General features: G+C 48.5%; 1 protein-coding gene across 1 annotated transcript; it reads right to left on the bottom strand.

Moving 5' to 3' along the window:
* Positions 1–468: 468 nt before the first annotated feature.
* On the bottom strand, positions 469–20,134 carry LOC144103466 (calcium-activated chloride channel regulator 1-like). The gene is made up of 8 exons (XM_077636176.1): positions 19,996–20,134; positions 18,174–18,280; positions 16,410–16,583; positions 15,247–15,374; positions 11,492–11,606; positions 1,745–2,021; positions 986–1,159; positions 469–485 (listed from the first exon to the last, which is right to left on the bottom strand). The coding sequence occupies exons 1-8, from the start codon at positions 20,132–20,134 to the stop codon at positions 469–471; spliced, it is 1,131 nt and encodes a 376-aa protein (XP_077492302.1).
* Between the last annotated feature and the right edge of the window lie 4,363 nt (positions 20,135–24,497).

The following is a 24,497-nucleotide window of genomic DNA, read 5'->3' as shown; positions in this document are numbered from 1 at the left end:
CCTTTCTGGAGCTGCATAACGGCGGCGGCACACTACTCTTACCCACGCGCGAATACGAGTCCGTATAGAATCTTTCCATCTATATTTTACTGTTATTCATGCTTGGAACAGGCCTCTGCTGTGACGTTACACCGACTTCTGAGTCCTCGGGGACGCTGTTCAGTCTGCATTCGATTCCAACGCGAAAGTACGTTTGCCACTGGAGGTCGCGGATAGCGCGCGCCGTTTGACCTACTTGGCCCTGCATACATTACGCTCGAGAGCAGATATATATAATTGGCTAGCTGAGGTGTTTTCCAGGATATAGAACCCATGTCACGACACTACATCGGCCCGCATTAGCGCAGCGCGAGATATCTGCTCCGTTTTATGCTACATAAAATGTCCGGAGCAATTAGTTTGGAAAAGCCAATTTTCAGATGAGCACAAATGGGCTTACACTCACTTTCATGTACAAGCCGGGGCGAGTCACCAGGTGAAGATGGCTGCAGGTACGTACGCAAGTAGGCACGAATGCAACGAAATAATTGTTGCAGGTACGTGGGATATTACGCCCTATTGCGGCACATGGTTTATATCAGCGGAGCCGCACTGGAGGGCAAAATAATAAATTATACCACGTGGCGTTTCTTAACCCGCCGTCACACCGAACAGCACCTAGGCCTTTTCGCATTTTGCCTCCATCGATATGCAGCCGCTTCGGCCGTGGTCCGATTTGGCCATTTTGGGATCAGTAGCCGAACACAAAACATCCGAGCCTCCGCGGTGTATTCAAGAGCCCGCCTGAAGACATCGAACTCAAATTATCTGCTATAAACTTGTGCCACAATGCAATTACGAGCATACGCTCGTAACTGCATTGCGCTCACATGACAGAAATTCTCCATTGCCTTTACTCATAAGCGCGTTCTTTTTCTTATAATTAGCGTGCTTGGTGGTTTTGCGATTGCCTGAGAGGCAAAGGGCCGAGTACATGGAAACTCACCCGTCGTCGAATGAAGGAATGACGTAGTGAGGAAGGAATCCGAGCCACTCAACGCGTAGGAGAGGCGAGTGGAGTTCTGGTTAGAGACCTCCACCATGGCGGTGTATCGTCCCTTGCCTATGAAGTCGACGAAGAAGCCGTGGTACTGGCCATCATTTTGCTGATAATCGGGTTCTGGGAAAAGGTTTAGGAAATGCACATGATGAGAGTAAGCGAGAGAGCGGAAGGAAGTAGGATTGAAAGAAAGCGATACAGTGGATGAAAAACGGAGGGAGAGAAAACGAGAGAGTTGAAGAAAAAAAGACAGAGCGAGCAAGAAGGAAAGGAAAAAAAAGAAAGGCGGGAAGACACCAACACACGAAACACCCACGTAACAGCCGTAACAGTGTGTCTTTGATGGATCAAAAGATTCACTGACTTTGGTTATCTGAAAAATCCACGTGAAGTGGGCCTCCAGCTTTCCAGAATCAATTATTAGACAATTAAAAGAAACGTTGGACATCACAGGAGGAAATTCGATAGTCTGACATCCACTCTTAATCGCGCTTTTAATGTTTCGGTAGTAAGATATTCCCCTAGTGGTCTTTATTTAGGGTAGGTTCAGGTGTCTGGCAAGCCGTTCAAATTTCTTGTGTGGCTCACCACAAACAAGGAAGACAAAAAGACTCAGGAGAACATCCCAGCACAGCCTTTGTTTATTAATGCTAGACTGCGGAAGAGGGCCGAATGCCTATTACCATTCCTAGCAACGAATCTTACCCTCCGCGTCGTCATGAAGTGGGAACTTTATCGGCTGCGGATCCTTCTCCGGGCGGTAAACTCTGGCGAGGACAACGGCGTCTAGAACCAACTTCTTGCCCTTGGTTACCTTGGCTGAGACGACCGCTTTGTCGAACTTGTCCACGATCACGTAGATCATCTCGCAGGTGACTAGTATCGGGTCGTAGTCTTTTGCTCTTGGTTCCGACTCCACCCTGACGTTGACCTTCTCTGGGGTCGAGGTGAGACTCGGCATATGAAGTGTCCTGTTTCCAACCTTGTGGGCAGGAAAAAATTGTCAGTGAGCCTTGGTAATCTTCAGCCACCAGACAGCCGCCATTCAGTGCATTCAGAAAGTAGTTACGCACTTGTACCAGCACTTGCAAGGTAACTGCACGGGTTAGCAGATGTGGTGTAACGGCAAGAGAGCGCTAAAGGTTGGATATATACACTCACTGCGCGTTTTCTCCTGTCAAATTATGAGTTACACATTACAGTACAAGAATTACCGGGTGATATTTGCCTACTAACGATAAATAACTTACAAATGAATTTCTTCTCTCATGGTGCTTCGATTCCGGTTTCATTGACCGAACAAAAACTTCGACGTCAAGTTGATGTTTTGGTCACGTTATCCACAAGAAATCTATAATCGCTGATATGTAGTTTTAATTCACTATAACATTTAATGTGTTCTCTTACAAGACCTTGAATTACGAAAAATGACCTGTCAACAATTACATAGCCGATCTTTTTTTTATGCCGCATGTAACCTAAACAGAAACCACACGTTAGAGTGTTCGTTCCGCTGATGAATCCGAAAACCTAAACAGTGTCAAGAAGAAATTCAATTATAAATTATTTAGCGGTTATTATTTATGCCTGGGGGCTCAAACATGAGAACGTCGTCAGGATATACAGGGTACTCCACGTCAAACTTTACGTGACTTTTGAAATATCGACTTTTTGAGTTAGCAGAGCGATTTCTTCGACATAGCATTGTGAGTGGTATAGTACATTGTAATAAAGCTACGAAGTGCTAACTAGCAAGCTGGTTAACTAATATTGAATAGTTAACTCTTAAATTATTACTGTTAGGCTTCCTAATTATTGACACGCGTGTAGCCCACCGTAAGTAGTATCCATTTATGTTTTTAGAATTTCGAGAAAGAGGTTAGTTACCATTGGCGCTATGACGCAAGATATTTTGGCTACATCGCGTCAAAATAAATGCGCTTTTGAAAAGCTTGCAGGCAAAGCAACTTCTTTAGTTGATGCAACTCGTCGAAGTAGTCAAAATTTGTTGAGCCAGAGCGCTGAGGGCATCTGCTGTTTCGAAATTCTAAAAACTGATAGGGATATTTTCTGTAATTCAGGAGCCTAACCGAAATATTAAGAAAGTTAACTCCTGAATATTAGTTAATTAGCCTGCTAACTAGCACGTCCTATCTGTATGCTGATGTACTACACGACTGACAATGGTAAATCAAAAAAGCGTTCTTCTAACTCATAAAGCCGGTTTTTAAAAGTTGTCTAGAGTCTTAGGTGAAACCCCCTCTAATATAAAGTAGGTAAAAAGAGACAGGCGAGTACCAGTGGCGATCCTCAAAGAGAAGACAATGAAAGCGATGCTCAGCGATACGAAAAGCAAACTATCGCAGAATGTGGAAGTTACCGTGGTAATCGTAGCAGGGGGACTGAACAGTGACGCTGCGCTTGTGGTGGAAAGATTAGCTCAAAGAGTTCACGACAGAAACGCAATAGGACAGCAACAGGACAGCGTAGGACAGCATTGACTACGTCCTTATCTCGCAAGGAATCTGTAGCAAGCTTACAAAAATGGAAATAGGCGAGGAATGGGAGGCGGGTCTTGGAAGTGATAATAAACATATTCATCTGCAGGTTGGCGCCAGGATCAGTATAGGAACGCAGAAAATACAAAAAGGGAGCGAGAAATGAAGCGAATAAATAGCGCGATAGCACCAACCGCTGATGAACCAATACAGAAATTCTTCATGAAATATTGGCATTATAATCATTTAGAACTACTCATGAGTACAAAAATCAAACAAGTGAAAGCGGGAACCCACTGAAAATAAAGAGGATGCCACAAAGCTGGTGTGAAAGTAAATCAAGGAGGACATATGAAAAAAAATGGCCTGACTGGTCGCAACACATAGTTGCAAAGAAGTCGCTGTTATCAAAAAAGGAAAGGGGAGAATAATGGAAATCTTATAGACAAAAGAAAGTGAGGTTGCTGGCCCTCGCCTAGGGAAAAGTAAAGCAGTCGACCGATCGCTGGATGGCTGAAGTTGGCGATTCAATTATATGTGCACGGTCATGAAAATTCTGGAACCGTGCAAGCTATCTGGGTAAAAAGAATGAGAGAAAGGAAGAATGATTCAGGATACCGAGAGAAAATGCTTATATAAGAGAAAATGCTTAGAGAAATACGATGCTGGTGATAAGTACATTGCATCAATTATAGCTGAGTCATTTAGTAGCGAGGATAGGGTGATCAGGGATAGGGGTTCAAGCCGATTAATTAACTTGATTTTAGAAGCAAGAAAACTTCGTGAAATGCATTTGAAATATTCAACACAAATAAGAAAATTCTGAACAGAAGGTGACAGAGAAAACGCAATTTGATTTATGAACGCAAACGACACAGGATCAACATAACGTTCTTCAGACCGATTAAGAGAGCATCAATTATTTACAGGCTGGCAGTACAGGCGGTGAAATTAAAAATGCTGACATGGATAGCAAGTAATAATAAACACAGAAACACACAATGGGTTCAGGCAGAATAGGCGCTTGAATGATAGCCAGTTTCCGCTGACTGAAATAGCTAGGGCGGAAGAGAGACCTGTGTATTTAGCCTTCGTGCACACAAGCAGTGCATCCGACAACGTGAACAGGGACTCCTGTGAAACAGAAAAAGATTAAGGCATCGGTCATGAGATAACTGATATCGAGCTCGATATATAGTGAGATAATGAAGATGAAAGTGCATTTGAAAGACTTTTGAGGTACACAAATGATTAAGGCAGAGTTGCCTTCAGTCACTGCTTCGGTCCATGCTTTATGTGATAACGTGTCAAAATAAGGCTACAAGAAACCCGTTTAGGTTATAATTTGTCGTAAAGGTTAACGGAAAATGTCAGAGCAGCGGCTTCCCGGTTTATTACTCTACTATTTAATAGTGTATTATTAGCAGATAAATAGAGGATTTGCAAACTCTGGATAAATCTTGTGCAGCAAAAACAGGCGCTTTAGGGCTCACTTTTTGCGCAAATATCCCAGTTATGATTTTTAACGATTGAACAGACCAGGTGCTTACACCAAAACGCCTTGAAATAAAAATATTGGAGGAAAACGAACATTTCAGGGTATGGGAATGGAATGAAGTCTCCAGGGCTTACTTTCAGGAAAGCGGTTTTGTGCGGAAAGGTAGAAGTACACCCAACCCAATGTAGAGATTAATTACAATGTAATAAGAAACGTCTTCAAAAACACAGCGTCACGAACAACCAGCGGAACCGTCCAGGCACAGATCAGAGACCCCGTTCAGTCCAGAGCACGCACGAGCGACCGTTGTTCAGCGCTCGAGCTTCGCAGTGTTCGGCGCTTCTTGTCGTCTTCTTCGTTGAGCGCCAGCCTCTGAAGATTCTAAAGATCGTGGCCAGTCTTACAATTCCCCCTGGGGGAAAGGGCGCCGTCCTGGCGGGCTAGGGCGATGTGACGACGGCGGGGTCGTAGTAAGGTTTGAGGTGGGTCGTGTGGACAATTTCGCATCCTCGGCGGCGATGATCAGGGGATGGCGTAAAGGCTTCGGTGAGGTAACTGACGGGGTTGTCTGCTGAAGAATACGGTAGGGTCCCTGGTACTTGCTAACAAGTTTGGAGGAAAGGCCGGGACCTGAGGAGGGTATACAGAGCCAGACAAAAGAGTCAGGAAGGTAAGCGGGAGGAAGTGCAGGGGGATCACGGGTGCTTTTCTGCTGCTGCTGGGCGTGAGAAGTGATGGTCCGGGCCAGCTGTCGGCATTATTCGGCATAAGTTGCGGCTAGAGAAAGAGTTGTAAATTCGGAAGCATCAGGGCGGTAATGTAGAATGGTGTCCATTGTGCAAGAAGGCTCACGGGTGTACAGGAGCAAGTACGGAGAGAATCCAGTGGTGACAAAAGGGAGAACGCGGTCCCAGTTACAATGGTCGGAAGCAACATACATGGCCAGCATGTCGCCGATTGCTATTAAAACGCTCAACCATGCCATTTGTCTGGGGATGGTACGCGGAGTTGGTGCGGTGAACAACGTTGCATTCCTGAAGGAGAGCTTCTATAACTTCTGAGAGGAAGGCCGGACCTCTCACACTGAGCAGCTCTTTGGGCGCACCATGGCGAAGAATGATGCGATGGAGAATGAAGGATGCAATGTCGTGGGCTGTACCGGATGGTAAATGCGATGTTTCAGCTGGGAAGAGGGCAGTAGAGGTCGATGCCAACACGCTCGAAGGGCTGTACTGGGCAAGGCAGCGGCTGGATAGGAGCGGCGGGTCGGCGAGGTCGATGCTTTCGTCGCTGGCATGCGGTGTAGGACTGAACGAACTGGCGCACGTAACGGGCCATCCCACGCCAGTAGTACCGCTGTCGTAGACGGGTGAAAGTCTTCAAGAATCCGGCATGGCCACACTGGGGACCATCGTGGTAGGAAAAGCAAATAAAGGAGTGCAGATGTGTCGGAATGACGAGAAGCCACTTGCGACCACCCGGAAGATAGTGGCGGCGGTAAAGGAGCTCGTCTCGGATGACGAAATGGTGGGACTGACGGCGGAGAGCGCGGGAAGGAGGTCGAGCGGATTGGCCAGATAGGAGATCAAAAAGGCAAGTGATCCACGGGTCTTTGCGTTCCTCGGAAGCCATATCAACGAACTCAAACTTCAAAGAAGGCAGGGCGGATATACAAGGCGCTGCCTGAGATGGTACAGGGGAACGTGAGAGGGCATCAGCATAGCCATGTTTGCGGCCGGAACGATAGATAACGCGAATGCCATACTCTTGGAGTCGCAGGGCCCATCGCGCCAGTCGACCAGAGGGATCTTTCAAAGAGGACAGCCAGCAGAGGGCTTGGTGATCGGTGACAACGTCAAAGGGGCGCCCGTACAGGAAGGGGCGAAATTTGACGACCGGCCAAAGGATGGATAAGCACTCCTTCTCGGTGATAGAATAGTGGTTCAGCTTTTGTGAGTGTCCGGCTAGCGTAAGCGACAACGTATTCATGAAAGCCTTGCCTGCGTTGAGCGAGTACTGCACCGAGGCCGACGCCGCTGGCATCCCTGTGGAGTCCCGTTGGAGAACGAGGGTCGAAGTGACGCAGAATTGGTGGAGTGGTGAGGAGGCGACGGAGTGTCGTAAACGCTTCATCGCAGGCTGGCGACCAGGCCTAAAGGTCGTGGCTGGAAGGGAGCATGTTCAGGGGGTCGACGATAGTGGCAAAATTGCGGACAAAGCGGCGGAAGTAGGAGCAGAGGCCGACGAAGCTGCGGAGGTCTTTTACAGAAGTGGGCTTCGGAAATTCGGCCACAGCTCACAACTTGGCCGGGTCCACGAGAACGCCATCCTTCGACACGACATGCCCTAGAAAGGTGAGCTGCCGAGCTCCAAAGCGGCACTTTTCCAAATTAAGTTGGAGGCCAGCGTCGGCCAGGCAGCGAAGAACAGTCTCGAGGCGCTGGAGGTGAGAGGGAAAGCCCGGAGAAAAGATTACAACGTCGCCTAGATAACAAAGGCATGTGTGCCATTTGAGCCCTCGGAGTTTGTTGTTTATCATGCGCTCGAATGTGGCGGGTGCATTTCAAAGGCCGAAGGGCATGACATTAAATTCATAGAGCCCGTCGGGTGTGACGAAGGCAGTTTTTCGGCGATCGGCCTCCGCCATCGGCATCTGCCAGTAACCGGAACGCAAGTCCAATGAAGAAAAGAACTCAGAGCCCTGCAGGCAGTCAAATGCATCGTCGATACGGGGGAGAGGGTAAACGTCCTTGCGTGTAATCTTATTCAGACGACGGTAGTCCACGCAGAAACGGATGGAACCGTCTTTTTTCTTGAGCAGAACCACCGGCGATGCCTACGGGCTGTGCGACGGCTGTATCACGTGACGCTTGAGCATGTTGGTCACCTGGACGTCAATGATGCTGCGCTCAGCGGTTGACACGCGGTACGGGCGTTGGCGCAAAAGGGCATGGGTTCCAGTGTCAATACAGTGGGTAACGGTGGTGGTGCGGCCGAAGGAAGGTTGCTGGTAGTCAAACGAAGCTTGAAAACGCTGCAGAACGTCTACAAGCTGGTCTCGTTGGGTAGACGTCAGGGCGGCGTCGACGAAACGGTGCAAAATATCGACAGACGACTGATTCGTGATGGGAACAGGCGTAATGGCGCTGACGTGAAGGCCGGCCGCGCTATCGACCAGGTGGTATGCGGGGGCGGGATCGAGAACGGCAACGCTACCAAGCGATTGGCCACGGAGCAAAGTGGTAGGGCAGGAGAACGGGTTGGCCACATAAATAGCGATGGAGCCACGAACAATTGTCAGCACAGCATGAGGCAGCAAAACAGACTTCTGGTCTGCGCATCATAAAGAGGGGGTATATGTCACAGTTGCATCTGAGAGCGCAGCACAAGAAAGAGGCACCAGCACTGAAGAGAAAGGTGGAACGTCAGTGTCCTCTGAGACGACCACAGTAGCGGCAGCAGCACCCGTTACGTCCAAGGGGGCGTCACTGTAGGGCGACAAGTCAAGCTGTGAACGGACGCAGTCAATAACGGCGTGATGTGAGGGGAGGAAGTCCCAACCAATGATAACCTCGTGAGAGGAGCAGGCGAGGACGATGAACTGGATTGTTTAGGGAACGTTCCCGATGAGCAGGCGGGCGGCGCAGGCGGCTAACGGTCGAATGTCCTGAGCGCTGGCCGTGCGGAGAGAAACGGGAGGAAGGGGCGTCGTCACTTTTTTGATTCTGCGATAGAGGGTGTGACTGAGAACCGAAACGGCTGCGCCAGTGTCAACAAGTGCTTCGCCGGGGACTCCTTCAACGAAAACGGTAATAATATTGGCAGGCGCAGAAACAGGTCTTGAGTGAGCCGCTGTTGACGCAGTTCTTGCCTCCGGAACTGCGGTGGTTAGTTTTCCGCGTGGACGGCGGGTTGGCGACGGATCATGGGAGAACGGGAACGACAGCCAGGAGATGGGGAGCGGTTGGAGCGGGGATGGTAAGTAGGAGAAGAAGAATCCGGAGGCGGTAAGTGTGACGCAGGCGAGGACGACGGCGGAAGGTCGTACGTTGGCTGACGCCTATAATCGTAGGGACGGTGGTCACGACTGCGACACAAACGAGCCACGTGACCAGCGACGCCACAGGCGTAGCAAATAGGGCGGTTGTCTTGTGTGCGCCAGGGGTTGAGTGGCTGCGGCTGAGATCAGGGGCGGGCAACCGGACGGTAAGGTGGGGTTGCAGGTCACTGGGGTTCTAACTGCCGGGTAGGTGGCCTGTAGACAGGGGCAGAAGGTGAGGACCGCGACCACACCACGGCATCGGCGTACGTCAGAGGAGCCGCGATCAGGGGTGGCTGAGAAGGACGTGGCAGTAATTCAGCGACCTGCTCCTCGATAACACGCTGTAGGTTGGTAGTGAGCGACGGCGCAGGCGTAGGCGGGCAGGTAGACAAAGATAGCTGGCGTGCGACTTCCTCACGTACAAACTACGGCTGCCCTAGCGCCCACATCGGGTGGTTGTGGTAGTTACAACTTTTCTGCCACAAAATGAAAGAGATTAGTTGGGGCTGGGACGAATCCAGGGTTGCCTCCAGTCGGGGCTGACCTCTTGAGGTCGCTTCATGAAGGCCAGTAGCGTTGTTTTTCTTGAACAGTCCAAGAGCTTGCCCCATTCTTCTGTCAAGGGAGCTGGCAAAAGTGTCGTCGGAGGGGTTTGCTGGCGCGTTCCCACAAACTTTGGCCGTGGGTGGCGTGCGTCCAGTCAGCGCCGTGCGGTCATGCAGGGACACACTCACCATTTGTGATTAAACATAATCAGTAGGGGCTAAGGATTGTCTTTGTTTGTAGGTGTCTCAGTCGTGTCTCGCGTCCTTTCCAGGTCGAGATGAGGTCGGAAAGCGGGAATACGGCATCCAGCCACCTGGTGGAGGTCTGTGGTGCGAGCAGCGGATCGGTCGCTTTACATCACGTGTAGAGCTCATACTAAGTGAGGCGTACAAGAGCTCCAGTATAATCGCTCCCTGTCCATGTGGTCGCTATAGCCGGTTCCAGCAGCCGGAAGAAAAATGAGTGAATCAACAGCTTTTGAACAGTTTTACTCACGCGTACCAAAAAGGCTTTGTGCGCGTAGAACTCTTACGAGTTAGGAGTTCGCAAGCGCAGTGCGCAGCGGGTCTACGTGGGTCTCTGGATTTCGAATCTTGCGAGTGTGCCTTTCCCGCGTAGAGGGTTCCGTGGGATGATCTTGCAAGATATCCAACTAGGAAGAGCGCTTAATGCAAGACGACAGCCGATAGCCGCTGATAGGATGCGTTCGGAAGCTCCATGTCTTGACATTCCAAACATGCCGAATTGGCTTCGTTGCGACACGTAAAGGAGTGCAAACCCGCAGAGGCAGGCACGCGAGATGCAGTTGCGGTGGACGGACATTGCAGTGCGCATTTAAGAAATGAAATAGTGTTCAGCATCCGCACCCACCGCACGGACCTGCAGCTCTTCTGGCCGAAGCGCATCGTTGGAGGACTTGGAGCGTACGTTGGAGGTTGAGGCACTTGCAAGACACGCTGCACGAAGGCATGCTCGGGAGAGAGCTTCGGCAGCACAGCAGAAATAGGCGCAGAATGTCGCCAGATAACGATTACACTAGTCACGAGGCGAGACATGCCCAACAATTCTGAACAAAAGCATTTTTGAGCGGGAAATCTTTGATGAACGCAATTGTCTCATAAAATGAAAGACTTCTCTATAACAATCAATATACCAGCAGATCACCCGACGACGGTCTTACATGTTTTTCATATAAATGTTTTTCCTATTTTCAAAGGAGTTCCTCATTGGTGTTTTCGGGCAGTCTGTACTTTTCTATGCGATCGATGCAAGCACTTTGATATTAAGATTTGGCTACGTATCCGAAGAATTGACCGTTTCCTCCAATATTTTCGCAACAGTATCTTACAATTGTCCAATTTTCAAAAATTTCCCCTAGAAAGTAGCACTTGGATGACACGGCGCAACGTACTCGAGCAGTACATATTGAGCAGAATACGTCCACATAGTCGCTTTTTGTGTACGCCACGTATGTGTAACTAAAAGCGTTTCAGAGGACGTGCGGATTGTGCCCGCAGAGTTCTCCCGTTTGTGTCGGTGAAGTCTCTACGAACGTTTACTACAACTGCATTGCACTGTGATTCTTCATGGTCTTGCGTGAAACACTCTGCTTGTGACGGACGTAGCCGCCGTTTGACTGGAGAAATCGAAGCGACAATGGAATTAAATTTAATGTAAATCGTTTGTCAAGCGCAGCCTTATTTCACATCTCAGTGCATGGCTACTGCTTTACGCACCATTCCGAGGAAATAACCCGGCACAAAAAAGTTCCTCTCTGTTCACGTTTAAGGGAGAAAAAGAGCGAGTTGCTTGGGGAGAATGCACGAGGTTTTTGAAAGGGTCAGTGACCGCCAAAAGATTTTGCTCACCCTCATGCTGCTTGAAACGTCCGGCTCAAGCGCCACGCGCTGCGGAAGGTCTTCGTCCTCCTGTGCTTCGTCGAAGGTCACCCCGATTCGCTTGGACATGTCCGGCATGGGCAGGCTGGAATAAGAAATCAATTCGCATTCGTTCTTTCCTTCGTTCGCTTGCACAGGTCGAACAATAATTTGTGCAGATTCTATATTCATTAACCTCCAAAGAATAAAAACAGCCGCAAATTTCTGTTAGGCACGTTTAATAAATAGGTTCTAGTAGTCATTGAACTCGCGTCTGGATTGGTAGTTTCTTTCGCACTGCAGGCTCTTTTTTTAACTCTCATCGAATATTTATTGCATATCTGCAGGTAGTGCTAGGAAACGGGTATCGCTGAATAAAGGAATTTGTTTTTATCGGCGCAGAATTTTCAAACCACTTAAGAGATCATGATCCAAGAAAAAGTTTACTTAGAGAGATCTTTGGTGTACGCCGCTCGATTGTGTTGGTGGGGAAAAGTAGGGTTATGTCTTAGAAGAGACAGCTTCACTCAGCTATGTCATTCAGATTTCGTGTTGTATCCGACCACTTAATGAAGCTCACTCGTCGAGTGCGCGGCCAGTCGTTGCGGCGCCGCGCACTCACAGCATCTGGCCCAATCGGAAAGCCACGTGCGGCGCGCGTGCTCACATGTGGCCGTTCAGATCATCGGCTTGCAAGTGCTTGCTCGCCGAGCGACAGTCCATTCGGGCCAGGGCTGCTATTCCGAAGTTAAGTAAAGGCCGAGTCCGAAGAGACCTGCTCTCGCTGGCTACCATGACCCACACAATAGCGTCGACGTTCAGGCGCTAAGTGCCGCCGATTTTCACCGAAGAGGGAGGCGCGAAACAACAGCACCTACAGCAGGTACTGTCAACGTTACAAGGGCTCCGTGCATGCCCAACTTCCATTCACCGATGCGCAGTGAAGGCTGAGTAAGAAGGGCGCCTAGAAGAGATGCGGAAGTCGCTCGACAATGCCGTGGTCGCGAAACCACCGATCAACACGAGGGTGGGCTCGAAGAGAGGCGTGAGGTCAGGCGTCGGCATGCGTCAGGAGAATCATTACAGTGGTGTCGATGCCTACTATGCACAGCACTTCACGAAGAACAAGTTCGAAGTTTATTACAGCGTGTACGAAAGATGGCGTTTGCGTCGGGCCTCAGTGTCCATGGTCTGTGCGATGAGATACTCTATGCCGTGTTCAAAATGAGTCGCTTCATGAGGTCATGAACAAAGCGATGACTTCTCATCAAATCTTATCATAGCCAGTGTCCATGCAGCTTCTCCGCCCACAGGACGATAGAGCTACGTTATCGCAGCAAACGATCCCGCCTCTTGTTGAACTGCGACACACTCTCGCGCTGTGTGTTGCACGTCATTGTTCACTAAATTCCTTCTGCGGCGCGAACCGATCAGACCAGCTTATAACTCCTCTCAGAGCTCAACCAGAATATATTATCGACGTCGGGTGTGCCGACGACCCAGCAAAGCAAAACCTTGAGCCAAGCAGGCTAAGTATGCGCTTTCGCACTTATACTCTGTTTAGCTACAGGTTAAAACCCTAGCACTTTTTCTAGCCGAAGTCGTGAGCTTAAATTAACAGTTGGGACGCGTGGAATTTGGTATGTATCTTTGTACTAATCAACGCGTTCAAAAGCCAAACATGCTATTCACTTAAAGTAAGCTTAAACAAGGCCCAAAAGTTATAGAAATACCACAATATTGGTACGTAAACCGCGGTTCATCGACAGAGTTGGATGGGTGCGAATACCTTTGGGCTCAATTACATCGTGATTCATTCCAAAATCCCTTTAAACTGTGCTCACGGAGTCCTTTGCGCGCAGACCTCACAGTCAGGAAAATTCTAAAGGAATTTTTTGGCCAATAAAAACGTCTTTTGCAACAGGATAAATATCAAAATTCAAGAGAGAGGCATAAAAGCGATTTTTACTAAGGATAAATCAGGACGGAATTGCTGTTAATGCTATTTAAGGTCCCAGACTAGCAATGTTAAACTTGTTTCGATGTTCCTTGTTTCAGCCAAACGTCTCCAGACGAGCAGTCTGAGTGAAGGCACTAAATTAGTGGTGTATGTGGCTCCCAGCGGTATTTAACTACGCGCTCATATACTCTTCGAATTCTTTGTTGTTGTTAGTTGCACACTATAGTAGAATACAACTTAAAAAATACTGCAGTTGTTAACACTGAGCTTCGTCTGCGGCGTACTGTATTGCTCGCCAGCCAGAAGTTTCGAAAACGGATAACGTTTTATCGTGGAGGAATACTGTGCGCCGTTGCTTAATGTGGGCGGAGCTTCACTGCAGACTTACGTTTTATCCGACTATAGGAGCGCAGTTTAACAGTCTTGTTTTCCGATGAGGCTGTTTATTCCAGCTTTGTGTTGTCAACCAGTATACTTGCCGATTCTCAACATTGTCTGAAGTTGCACTGCTTCGGTCAGGAGTCCGTATGTCTTGAAAAATTGAAAATCTGTTTTTAAGGAAAGGAAACTGCGCAGTATCTCTCTCACATCTTGGCCCCCAACGAAACTGCGCCGCCGTAAGGAAAGGGACAAAAGAGGGACTGAGAGAAGAAAGGAAAAAATGAGGTGCACTAGTGGAGGGCTCCGGAATAATTTCGACCACCTGGGGATCTTTGTGCGGATCTTTGCGCTCATATATTTTTAAATTGTTTGTGTTAGTCAGTTACACACTAGGAGTGCAATTTAGCAGCCTTGTCTTCCCCTGAGGCTGTTTTACACTATAGCGTTGTTTTGTTAATCAGCTTATTGCTGACTGTCAACACGATGTGAACTTGCGCTGTTCCGGCCATGAGTCCCGGTGTCTCCCTTCATTCCTTTCGTTTTCGAATCGCAACGAATGTCTTACATGGCGAGTTGTCACCGCAGTAGTTTAGAAATAACCCTACTCTCCCTACCATATTTTTAAGATGCTTTGTCGTTTACTCCAGTTATTGTCTTTTGAACACCAAAGCATGTAGGTATTTCTCAACCAGAAACTAGTCTGAGGAAAAAAAATGTATTCCGAACCTATTTCGTCGCACAATATTGAAATTATTAAATATAAATAGGTGTTAAAAGCTATTAAAATATAAAAACTATTAAAAGCTCAAGAAATTTATTTGACAACATAGCGAACAGGCGGCAACGCCAGCTCACTCGGTTTTTAAACCCAAAGCGCACTAAAACTTAATCTATTGGGAAACAAGCCTTGCGGTAATTTAGTGCGCGAATGAATTTGGAAACTATTTATTTCTCCTCTAGGTGATGCTGTGATTTATACATTTCTCAGTCTATTTGAACTTGTTTAAAGCTCTGAAACATGTGTTCAGTAAGTTTTTACACCTGGGTGACTTTTATAATTAAAAACATTGATTTTAATCCAAGAAAAGATGTGAACATTATAAATAAGTTTTTCTTTTTTATAGGAATAACGTCGCTGGAACGAAACAGTGCGTAAACACCAATACCGAAGTTTCTGTACCCGTCACCACGTTTCTAAATTTTACAACTAGCCTTGGCACCTTCCACAGTAGCTGCGTTAAGGTGCGCAATGCTTCTGCAGACCCATCCTGGCTCTTTCTGAATTATGATGGGAATTTTTTGAAGCAGGTGAGGATAATATTGCTATTATTAAGATAGTTCACCACTACGACAAGTCCCAGTGATATTACTTATAAGCTGCAGCTGTTAGGACTATCCCACTCACTTCTTGAAGTCCTCGTGTTTGCTGATAACATCCCAAGTCGAGCGTTGATCGCAGTACTCGTTCTGCTTGTTCGGGGCGTACGGGATGTGGGGGCAGGGTCCTTTCCGGCTGTCCCTGAACTGGCTAACCTGCAACGGCGGAGAATGCGTTGATGCCCAGCAGCGTGGGGTGCGATGTTTCTAAGGAGAGGAGGAGGAGGAGGAGCAGGTAGAACTTTATGGCCTCGAGGACTCGGGCAGCGGAATTGAACTTAATTTATCCAACAGAGGGAAGCGATAATCGCCGAGAGATAAAGACAAACATGGAAAGAAAAGTAGGTAGGTTAACATGTAAAAGAGCAAGAGGCTAAGGAGTTGCGTGTGGCATATACTCACAATTTTATCAGGCAGGCCCGACTCCCTCAGGAATCGATACAGTATTTTGTATCACTGGCACGCCATCAATAAGTAAGTATAAACAGACATCTAATTCCATTATGAGTGAGCAGCTTTTGGTGCCTTTACCGGAAGTTCCTCAATTTCCGTCGTGCTGACGTCACTTCCAGTCTGGTAAGAAACATTTTTCCTTTGTCCTCATCTGCAGCGCTCTTAGTTTTTAACACCTCTTACTTTCCTTTCAGCCATGGGGAAGTCCTCCGTCCGGAGACGTCCCATCCCTCGAGACAATAGGCGAATTTAATGACTGAAAACGCATTCCGGCGCCTTGGGCTTCACTAATATCAGTAATATATGAATTCGGGCGGGAGTTCATTCCGCTGTCATAATACAGGTTGCTTGGCACAAACTGCAGTTCGATCACGAATAAATGCAAGAAAAATGGCAGACCTACCGCCTGGTACTATATGTATATTTTGACATCATAATCAGCCTTTTCTTGAAAGTAACAGGCGCTGCATAGTTAGACGAATACACATAAAGGCATGACAGGACGGGGCGGTGTATTCGTCTAAATATGCAGTGATGTTTAATTTCAAGAAAAGAAAAATCCATCACCAACTAGCCATGCGAATAGTATTATTAAATAGTTAACGAGCAGGCCTCTTAGCCGCTGGCCCCTGGCTTGCTCTGCTTCACACACTAAACCAGCTTTTGTTAACGCTCAGCCCCTTCAAACCGTCCGGGTGATGACGCACTTCCTCACCAGAGTAAGCGAATACTTCTTACATTGGCGACGTAGGGCATGAACATGATGGAAGACTGGACTGGGTCATGTTCCAGCTGCTTGATGATGACTTTGCAGTTGCGATGTAAGCGGCACTTTTTGTTGATTGAGCACAGTCTTCCTTCTGCGGTTATCGGGCTGAAGACAATTCGGCTCGAGCAGGCGTTCAGGCGTACCTGAGAAAATAACTCGCGCGCACATATACGTAGTGATGAGCACATCTTGTACGTCAACGATGCAATGCAAATAAAAGCATTGGTGTTGGGTTTTTTTTTTGCTATTCGCCTTATTAGCCATCAACAAATTATGTAAAGCTCTACTGATACTTATTTCGTTAGAACTTGTCCATGGCCAAAGTATTCGCTAAACTCTTTCGATTGTTAGGAGGGTTTATTTCCATTAGATTATATTCAACCCACACATTTGATATCCAGCGTTTATGGCTATGCAATATAGGCTATTAATTTTTACTGATCTGACTGACAACTGAACTCGTTCTTCGCTGCGAATAAACATCCGTGAACTGTTTTCGTGGCCGTTATCAACGACGCCACTTCGAGCTTGCCAGCTGCACTGTCATCATCATCATCAGCAGCAGCAGCAGCAGTAACCTGAATACGCCCTGTGCTGCTGCTAGTGTTAAAGCTAAGCGGGATTAGAAATTATTCTTTTCATATAGGCTATATTTGCATTCCATAGAGTAGATTCGAACGCCCCTTCTCAGGGCAATATGCGTAGCTTCATGTCACAAGCTTTTTCCCCTGACTCACGTCTCGAGAAAACGTAGCAAGAAAACTGGCCAAGTGATCTTTTCATCACCTTTGCTGTTAAAGAGTACTAGAAGCACTCAAACTGAGTCATGATAGGGAGCTATCGACGCACAAATTCTCGCTCCTTGAGTGGCGGCCACGAGCGCCGACGCCCCGGTGCTCTTGAAACTCTTGCAAACCTCTTGATGCGCTAATACAGATTGCCGTGCTTCAAGCGAACGACTAATGCTCCTGTATATGCTAAAGAAACGCTAAAGAGCTCTAAAGCGTTTGTTAGACAGCACTTCTCTAAGCGTCCTTGGGTTTTATTTACGGCGTTAAAACTTATCCCTGTCTTGCGATCGGAAACACGAAGCGATGGTTGTGACAACCGGCGAAACCAGCCAACCCACATTATCATATGTGCCATCGAGTGCTTAAATTCCAGCCGCACTACGACCTGTTACATGCAGCCGGTGTTAGCAAGTTCTAAGCGTTGGCTACTAACAGTTTAGGGTGAGTCTCAAGTGCTCTAGAAATGTTTTGAACGCGAACATCTTTAACTAATGTTTGTCTGGTTTGGTTCGGAGCATTGAAGGTTTCTAACATTGAAGGTTCGTAACACTGAAGGCGCCAATCAAACACCGAAACGTAGATCCAACCTTTAGGAATTAACTTCGTCCTTCACAAAAGAAATCATGAACATACACTAGAGACCTCTGCTCTTCCCATACGTAAAATGGCTAAGTCAAGCCACGGAGAAAAATGGCGGTCTGCTGCCTGCTAGGTGCGGGCAAATTTAGCCGCCTTTCAAGATTTAAGGAACGGTGTACGTCACAGAACATTGAGTTTTGATTTCGACTCTTGGTAGACCGCACAGTCTCCTTGTATATGTATAGTTATTTTCTAGATGCTCTTATCATCTCCTTGTAATGTGTTTTTTTACAACTCTCTGCCGGAAACTGTGCATCCCTCCCATCGTTTTTCGTGTCGTGCAATGTTTCCCGTGTGGCTCACCGTGTTGTTGTAGCAGAAGGTCAGGGGGTATCTGCTGTCGTTGAGGCTGCCGTAGTCGTCGAACACGCCGTACCTGAAGTGGGCCCACTCGTGCACGAACACGTACGCTGGGAAGGTGGGTTTTTATTAAACTCACTTTTAAGCGCGAAATGCCTTTAACATCCCGCTGTCTGTGCCGCGGGTGGCCTTGGTGCCAGAATGGAGCAGAACTCAGAGCCGAACCTCAACTAATGCCGGTGTTGCCTCTTTCATTTCACTTCTTCAAACGGCCCGCTATCCTTTGTTTCCGCTGCCAAAGCTCAGGTGCCGCCGCGGTAGTGATGGCAAATTCTGGGGTTAGAAGAAACCTGATACCTTCATTTCTGCTTTTATTTTACATAAGGCACTTAATACTACTACTACAACGGCGAAACTGTCAGTTCACCCGCCCCTGGTGCCTACGTGCTGCGCGGCCACGGGAGCTGCGCATGCGTCAACAACAGCGTCCTTATTGTCTCTTGGTGCTAAAAGCCAGCGTCGGCCCGGAGGAAGTTCTGCCCTGCAGTCCGATAGGCGCGCGCGCAATCCTGGTGGCAATCGCTGAACGAGGCAAGCGGCTGCGAGTGGGGCGGCAGTCCCTGGAGAGTTTCCGTCATTACACAATGCGTGCGCATGCGTCACGGATACCCGTGGCGCCATTAATTAGCACGGCCAGTAATCAGCTGTGGTTAATCAGGTCCCCTTATATAAGCCAATTTTTAACAAGTTTTGCTTTATGAGAAAAATTCTCGCTTCCTTGCCGTATTATGGAGAGGAAAAGAGACGACACCTGATGTTCTGCTGGCTGCGCTGCACACTCTCATAGCACACATCCTGTAGCACTATTCGAAATATTTCACGGTGGGGCATTGCAACTGCTGCAGCAGCGTCGTGCTTTCCAGCTACTTTCTGTTGTGCCTTAGTTTGAGTGGCACGTCGCACTCTGTCTCGACCGCTGCACCGTTCCTTTCGCCACATCGCTCCGCGCATCAATTCACCGTTTTCTGCTGCTCTGTTTGCTCCGCCCAGCGCTTCTTTTTTTCAGCCCGTTTGCGAGCGAACTGTTCCTCGCAGTGTAGCACTCGTTCCGGCGGCATGACGGCTGTATCCCGACAGCAGCTTCCTACTCTGCCCGACTGCATGAACACAAGAGCGCGCCACGAGAAACGCATCGGCGACCCGCCTCCTGTCAGCAGAGCTGTAAGCTGGCCAAGGCCAACGCGACAAAGGCAGACCCGCACAATGCGCGAACCTTTCTCTATCCTAGTGTTCCTTAAATCCCGACGGTCTCGAGGTTGTAGGGGTTGTAGGTTGTAGGGAGATTGATAGTGAAAGAAGGGAAATAGAGGGGCGCCAATACGCATGCGCCGAACACTCAACCTAGGCAGTGGGCGGACTCTTGGTTAGTGCTCTTGGCCCGGGGGGGGGAGGGGGGGGGGGTTGCACTCTGCACACAAGTACTGACGCCCCAATTTTGCCTATCCCTCATACCAAGGCGGTTAAGGGGATAGGGAAGCACCCTGATATAGCCACATTTGCCATCTGTTCTAAATGCCTCCTTGCCACATTCGTAGGAGCATATTCTGCTCTCGCCTTATTGTTTTCTCTGCAGACTCTCTCCTCTTTCTCCCTACCACCATGGTAAAGTCGTTTTAACTCTTCCTTCTTCAAACCTGTCCCTCTCGCAAGCCCCGGGTGCTGCGAAGGCGAACATACGTGCTTCCGCTGGTCTTCCTCGGTAATAAAAGCTATCGCCGTAAAGAACTTAAAGCGAAATTATCGTCCAGAAAACAACTTCATTTACCTGGGTTAATAAACTTCTTAGCCGTAGAGTTGGTAAGTGTGGCCAGAAATCCGGGAGTGAGGTGGATGTACTCCCCCGGCTCGCCGCACGGCTTCACCTGTGTTGTGAACGGCCTGTCGTCGTACGGCGGCGTGGACATGTCGATAAGCACGTCGCTCTTTTCGGAGGCGTTGGACGACGGTTCCCAGGAGCTATTTCTCTTCGGCCACGTCTTGGGAACCTCGATGATGACGTGTTTGAAGTACACTCGTCCATTTGTAGCCTTGTGAAGAAACTGTGTTGACAATCGGAACAGCGCCTGCAATTTTAATCGTTCGCACTATCTGTACTCACTGCGCCGCAAGAAATTCAACTTTAGGTTGTCCGCTGTTGCTAAGCATAAAGCCTGTTAGCGTGTTTCGCTTTATAGGGGATGCCTCTGAGTAATCCTTATCTTTCCTCCTTTTTTTATCTATCACTCGCTTTTGAACCTAGGTAGCCTGGCTTGTAGCGCATATTACCTCGACCAGTATTCTTGAGGACGTGACAACCCGCTGGCAACGTTGACTTCGGGAGGCTCAATACAGATGGGCTGTGCAAAAGCTGACAGGGGGGATCTGCCCCCGTGATATGCATGGGCGGAGGCCGCCTATTCTCGTTAACAGGACATCGAATGCTATTCGATTAATAACATTTTTACAAAAACAGGAACGCATCACGCCTTGGCGCGAAACGAGCATGCCAAAAAGAACTGAAGACGGATAAACAAACAATGAGGGTTGTCGAGCGCTTCGACCTCCATAAAACACGTCCACCGTCTTTCATTGCTCAGCACTGCGCCTTAACGCAGCGCAGACGTTCCACCGGGAAGAAAGACTGCTTGCTGTTGCGGTTTACAATGTAGATGACAAAGTGAAATATCCCGACTTGTCGGAACGATGAGGCTCGAGGCTCCATTGTGCCAGCTACTGTAGAGCTACAGCAACTAGATTGAGCATATCCACACCTGTAGTGCCTTTTGTGCAGCTGTCGTGCGAAAGCTGTAAAGCAGCGCACGCATGGTTTGACGAATGTCCTCAGCTTTGCAATTACTTGCGCGTGTCCAACATGCACTGGTGCATGGGCTAGGGTTCGAACAACAGCAGGCTCAGCCCACGGGGAGCGTACGACTGTTTCATCACTAAGGGTGTGCACTATTTCGGGAGCGACCACCAAATAATCTGCCGGTCCCGACCTTGGGCCAGAGTTGGTCCTTGTGCTTGATTAGCGATAGACTAGGTACTTTGAATGCGCAATACCTGTTCGTTCACGGTGGGCGTGGGTGGCTACGTCAGAGATGGCCAAGACCCGTCTGCGATAACCGTCCATGCATCACTACTCACATGGCCCTCGTTGCTTAGGGAGTTATGCAGAGGGCGAGGACAAGTTGCACGAATTCCTGGACCATCCTTCTCAATGGCCACTACACTTCTAGAAGACCTTTTACGAGATTGGCGACTTCGACGCAACTTAGCAGCGTCCCCTCGGGGTGTGGAATCGTGTCTTGCCATTTCTTGCGTCCCTCGTTCTTTTCAGGCTCAGTAATGACCGCCGCGGCAAAGCGCAGACTTTTGGACTTCCGCCAGGGTAGCATCGCTGCTGTGTGGTTGAGAATACAGAGGTCAGGTTGCGCTAAAGAAAAACATTTGCCCCGTCCGCATGGCCGAGAATGCAAAAAATATTGTGCAACCATAAAAAGAAAGAAAAATAAAGAAGAATGCGGTGGCCACAATGGAATGCAGTCTCCTTGGAAAGTCAACGTGGTGCACTTTGTCTTCCCAAGGATCTGAGGTTGCAATAATGACGCGCCGTCAGTATCTCGTCGACATAAAATTTTCGGGTTAGTCGTATATGGTGTTAGGGGCTGCGCCTCAATCCCAAGCCTTCCACCAGTGTCGTAGACGGAGGGGTCCTTGTGTTGTCTGACTCGTTCAGCACCGCAGGTCCCGGCTCCGAAGGACGATGTCGGACTTCGTTAAGAAGGGAACTGTACCATAGTTTTTCTTTACATTTTTACAGCCGAGAAAGGATCGAGTGTGTCGATAACTAACCAGCACCCTGTTAAATAGCCTTAGCATTACCCAGATCCCTGACTGTGGAATAAAGTTAGTGGAATGATGTTCAATCAAGTGAGCAGATATAAGACGAAAAGCGGGAAAAGAACACACGGACGCAGAAAAAGACTAAGGACAAGCGCTAGCTTCCAACTCTGTTTTCTTTGCGTCCGTATGTTTTTTTTCGCACTTTTCGTCTTACATCAATATATTTGATTGGATATCATTCTCCTAACCTTATTCCACCAACTAGCCCGCACCCACACTTTACTAAGTGAACAGATGAAGACACTGGTTGTGCCGCCCGGGGCAGGTGGCGGTGCTGATGCTTTCTCGCAGCTCGGTCGATTGAAAGTTGAAAACAAAGTCCTCGATCACTGTCGTGTCGTCACCGCAGCTACAAGGTCACTGTCTTCGTGAGAAAAGAATGGCAGGCCGATTCCCAGCATGTGGCCTGGGTCAAAGACGGATCGAACACTGGGGTGCGATCTTCAGCATTGTGGCGGATTCGGTGTCACGGTGGAAAAGGAATGTCAAGACATTTCCCAGCAGGTGCATTAACGACCTTGTAATCCCCCGCCTGTTGTCTGAAACACGGGAACTCCGTCGAGATGCCCACTGTGACCGTTGAAAGCACCACTCCGTGTGGCGACCAGAGGAGAGACTTGGCCACCTGACGCCGCCACGGTCGCCGCTGCTTCCGTGAACGCCAGACCTCGCAGCTGCGTTTCATCCCGATGACTCATCCGAGTTCACGTTGGCTTTCTAGCAACACTCCCCAGGTCTGAATTCACCGATCTTGACAATGGCTATGTCTACGTCGAAAATGATGCATACCGTAGCGCAGCTGCCCAGGGGGATATTTCGTGAACGGACACTGATGCCGGCGACCATTTTGATTATTCTCGATCTTTCAAGCACGATTCGGTCCGTGACATCAATGGCAACAGCATTCCCATAACGATTCACCCTCACGCCTTTGAGTCCTCACCTTAGTGCAGTCTCAGTTTTGCCGTGTTGCTAAGGGCTCGGATGAAGCCGTCGTCAGGTTAAGAGTCATCGCCAGCAGCAGAGCACAGCGCAGTGTCTGGGCTGCTTGAATCACTCGTGAGGCCGCGCAGCATCCTCTGGTCAGCAGCAGCTGACCCAAGGGTTCGACAGGAGGTCCGAAAGAGTCCACTTCCATCACCGTCACCAAAAAGAGAACAGGAGCTCCACGATATTACTGTAAACTAGGAAGAAACTGAGGAGAACCATCCTGTTTCCGGTTTCTCGAGTATCTCTCCTGCACTCACCCGAGTCTGTGTGCAGAGAGTTTTCTTTTTCGCCTAGGATCTGTTGAACATATATTTCCCTAGCTTGCCTGCATCCTTTATGCAGGTTCGGATCCATGTTTTCGGTACCGAGACTATCCTGAGTGTGTTGCGATATTCGTCAGGTATTCACTTTGTTCTTTATTTTTTAGCGCAATTTCGTAGCCGCATCTATTTAGGAGCGCTATCCCCGCTTTGAATTGTTTTAGCCTTTGTAGCTGCGCCGCATGTTGGGCTTTTCTCAGCTCTTCAAAAGTGTTCTGAAAACCCGGGGCTAGGAGTCTTTCCGTTGAGGTTGCTTGCGGTAGGTAGAGCGCTATCTTATATACTTACCTTATTTTTGTGTCTGATGGAGTCATTTCTCCCTCAGTGCAGTTGAAGTATGGGAGCCTGTATGTTATTTTGCTTACTACGAGGCTGCTGACGCATTTTAAAGTGTCAGCTTCCCTCATGCTTTGCCTCCTTCTAGAGACCCTAGTTATCATGCGGGCCACTTGCGTCACTGAAGCTTTGTTTAAGTTTAGGGCATATGTGCATCTATGGTTCGATTGGATCAACATTCTTAGTTTTATAATCACCGTTTTTTAGGGAATTGGTTGTCCTTCAAGATAGAAGTTTATGCTGAGTTCCTCCTCATCCGGTAGTTTGTGACTTTTGTCCGCTTCTCCAGATTCTTAAGAGTTTTGATATTTCTGTTGAGCAGGCAAGGCTTCTATCTCCGACGTAGTTCTCCACCCATGTGGCTGGTTCCTTTAGCTTTCCCTCTTTCTCACCGAGCGAGCCCTCCTTGTCCCACACTGTGATGTGGTCGGCATATATTGCGCACAGTATGCCTTCTATGTTTTGCAACTGCTTTGCTAAGCCAATCATCGACATGTTGAAGAGGATGGGGAGATTACTGATCCCTGCGGCGTTCCTTTATTGGGCGTGTGGAAACGCTCGGAGCGAAATTCATCGATTCCTATCGTTGCTTTTCGGTTTGTTAGAAATGCCTTGACATACCCGAATATTTTCTTGCCGCAATCCAAGTTGCTTAGGCCCGTTAGTATTGCTTCATGGCTGACGTTGTCGAACGCCCCTTGCGCCATGATTACGTGCCCGCCTCGTGTCGGGACGT

Source organism: Amblyomma americanum, chromosome 9, assembly GCF_052857255.1.
Source record: "Amblyomma americanum isolate KBUSLIRL-KWMA chromosome 9, ASM5285725v1, whole genome shotgun sequence".
NCBI lineage: Eukaryota > Metazoa > Arthropoda > Arachnida > Ixodida > Ixodidae > Amblyomma > Amblyomma americanum.
This window is presented reverse-complemented; position numbering and strand designations above follow the sequence as displayed.